At 41.6% G+C, this 3,486-nt stretch overlaps 1 protein-coding gene across 1 annotated transcript in view; it reads left to right on the forward strand.

Moving 5' to 3' along the window:
• Window positions 1-3,282, forward strand: part of MSH2 (mutS homolog 2) — an 83,846-nt gene extending 80,564 nt beyond the window's left edge. The window contains exon 8 of the mRNA XM_026652531.1: window positions 3,177-3,282. Coding sequence (XP_026508316.1) covers window positions 3,177-3,282 — 106 coding nt within the window. The remainder of the gene's footprint in view (window positions 1-3,176) is intronic.
• Window positions 3,283-3,486: the final 204 nt, after the last annotated feature.

Genomic DNA, 3,486 nt, shown 5'->3' on the forward strand with positions numbered 1-3,486 from the left:
GGGGAGCCACGGCTGGGTGCTGGGGGGGGAGGGGAGGGAGAGTGTCTGGGTCCTGGGGAGGGGAGGGGAGGGGAGGGGACTGGGTGTCAGGGCAAGGGGAGGGCCCACAGCTGGGCTTGGCGGGGAGAGGGGTGGGTATCTGAGCCGGGGGGGAGGGGAGGGGCGGGGCTGCAGCTGGGCTCTGGGGTGGGAAATGGGTTTGGGTGTATTGGCTGGGGGGGGCACTGTGGCTAGGCTCGGGGGGGAGGGCTGTGTGTGTCTGGCCCCCCACCTGGGCTCTGGGTCAGGGGGAAGAGGGAAGAGAAACAGGAACTGGGTGTCATAGGAGTTTCTTTAACTCTACTCCTGGAAGGGTGACTAGATGTCCCGATTTTATAGGGACAGTCCCTTTTTTGGGTCTTTTTCTCACATAGGCACCTATTACCCCCCACCTCCTGTCCCGATTTTTGACACTTGCTATCTGGTCAGCCTAACTGCTGGGGGAATTTTTGTGTGTGTCTGTATTGTTATGGACATACTTGCTGACAGGTATTTTGGAATAAATTACCAAAATAATTGAAACTGGTGTGATTATGTAGTGTTGTTTTGACAAAATCTGCAGAATTTTAAATTTTTTGGCTCAGAATGCCCCCAGGAGTAGCATATTTACATATTGAATTGCTTGGTTTCCCCCTCTTCTGTGTAATCATTTTGCTCACAGACTGAAATGTTGTTGAGATGGGCATGAGGGAAGGGAGTGCTGGTGCAGGCATCGCTGTCACTACCACACTGCTAGCATTCCCCCTGTACTCTGCCAGATATTTTTGCTGCTTTGATTTCAGTCCATTTCTGTTGGATGTTTTGGCTGCAATTGTCCATAGTGACAGCTACAGTGAAGGCATTCTGCAGGCTGTTGTAGAAAACAGCTAATTATAGTTTTATATGCAGCTATTTGAGGTAATCCTTTCTGTTCTCCAGGATATTTTGCTTAATTAATTTTCTTGTGTCTTGGCCTTTCCAAATATGCTGGCTTAGTTTGTTTTGTATATTTGTGTAGATGACCAAAACAAGAATGAGGGAATAAACATTAATTTGATTGAAAGATTATAATGTTCTTCAAAACATCCCTAAAATGTAAAGCAGTTATCTTTTGTGCTCTTAGTTGTTTTAAATCTTGTTTTACTTCACAATCCAAAATTGATGTTAAATACTGTTAATCAGCTATGGAAGATGCTAAATTTAATAAGTGAAAACATCCTCATAGAGGATTTATATTTATAAGTAAGTCAAAGAATCCCTTAGAAAAACTTAACTTTTTTGTAACATCTTTGTTGTGAATAAAGGCACTCAAATAGACTGAGTTGACAGTCATGGAGCTGAATTACCTCTATTCATGGAATAGGCACAGTCACAGTGCAAACTTTCGTATACGGCCCCATAGAACCTAACCCGGAGAGCGGAGATTAAAAGGTAGCTTAGAGGTGTATATAGATATATATTTGTTTAAACAGTCTCTTGAACATCATGTTGTGAAGCTGCTTGGAGAGGCTCAGGAGCATGAGCACCAACCTCAGGGAAAACTGTTGAGGAGGAGGGCACACATCCCAAATCGGTTGAGAGTTCTATACTTAGATTTCACCAACTAAGTACCAAGTGTGAACTCCTCATGCACTGCAGTAGCCTTAACGTGAAGTCAGACAGTTCCCTTGGGTACTCCAATCTATCTTGCCACCCAGATAAGCTTGCCGTTGTGATAGATGGTCCCTTGTATCAAAAATCACAATATTCACTTACCCCAGGTCAGTTGCACTTTAGGTCCTACACCAAGGACAACAATTGTAGCTAGTTCTATAATAAATTAATTAAAAATGTATTAACTAAGAAAAGAAATAAGTTATTTACAAGGTTAGAGCAAGTAAACATACCCTTTGGAACCTAAGATTAACTCATTTGTGTGTGTGTAATGGAAGTGCTATAATATGCAAGCTCTATAAGTCCTCTAGGGTTACCCAGGCCAAGCACTGGGGATCCCTTGCATATGCTTAGAAATCTTGCACGTTCCAAGTCCAAGCAGTGAAGAGATGCAGTTTCTTCCTATCAGGGATTTTTATTCCCTTCCCCCAGAGTTCAAGCTGATGGGACAAGTCCCCATGCACATCTCTTCTTCTAGGTGTGGGGGGGGGAGCAATCAATGAAGTCTTGTCCTTTGATGTTCCAGAATGGTTTGTCTGATGTCTATGGGCCTTCTTTTCTTGGACAGGAAATAATACTTCCTGTGGTGAACTAGTATTTAGTACATGCTAGTGCTTTTTCTTGACTCTGGGGGTTTACAGTTTCAGAGCAAATACGTAAATATTACCTTATAACATGGGATGCAGATATGTGAGATTACTGCATGCAGCAATTTACAAGCATTTCATAAAGTCCAACACTAAACATGTTTTCATAAACCTAATACCTGTTGTAACAATGCTAACATACAGGTGAGCCAGACTGGTTTCCAGCTATGCATTTGTCAATGTTCAGTTAAGGCCTAGGGGCCTTGGAATGAGCTGTCACCTGATCTGCCAGCATCACACATCCATCTAAACCCACCTTATTTGAGGACTATGAATTGTTCATAATGTGCAGTAGCTACTTGAGACTTTATGAATGAAAAAGGTAGACTTATCATAGTATACATTGCTTTCTTCAAGTGTGCACAGCTCTAATATGGACCTCTGTACGTGTTTGGGCAAATCATTTAACTGCTCAGTGTCTAGTTTCCCCCCATCAGATCTTCCACACATCACAGTTCTTTATAGGGTAGCCACAGTTCAGCTCTGATTCTGTCCTTTAAAAAAATAAATAAATCCATTCTCCTCTCTCTCTTTCTCTCTCTCTCTCTCTCTCTCTCTCACACTCACACAGCAAACAGATACATTGCTAGATTTTTAAAATAGCTGTGTACAGACACATTAAACAGCTGCTTAAGGTCACAGCTTAAGATCTTCTGTTGGACTGTAGTCTAAACTCTAATCCATTTGTTCAGACCAACATAACCTTAGATGTTCTGCATCTTGATTTTTGGATTGTCCTCCCCAAGTAGAACACAGTTAACAAGTTGCCGTTAACTGAAAAAACAAAGTGATGTATTGTAGCAAACAGTAGTACAGACTGAGAGAACATCAACTTGAATATTGTGATTTTGTTCACAGTAAATTGAGCTCCTTCAATGAAGACTACATAAAAAGCAGAGAAGAGTATGAAGAGGCTCAGGAAGCCATTGTTAAAGAAATCATTAATATTGCTTCAGGTAAATAAGTCTCTGTTAACAAATGAAATGAGCTGAAATGTTTGGAGAACTGATTTAAAAGTTTTATTAAAGTTAATGTTTAAAATTAAATATACACAAGTTAAGAGGGAAGGTACTGTACATCTGGGGTCAGGCTTGAGTTATGAGGGATTACCGGTATCGGTTACAAGGATGCAGAGATACATACATATCACATAACCAGCACAGACCCA

Source organism: Terrapene carolina, unplaced genomic scaffold (genome assembly GCF_002925995.2).
Source record: "Terrapene carolina triunguis isolate 2854851 unplaced genomic scaffold, T_m_triunguis-2.0 Scaffold120, whole genome shotgun sequence".
NCBI lineage: Eukaryota > Metazoa > Chordata > Testudines > Emydidae > Terrapene > Terrapene triunguis.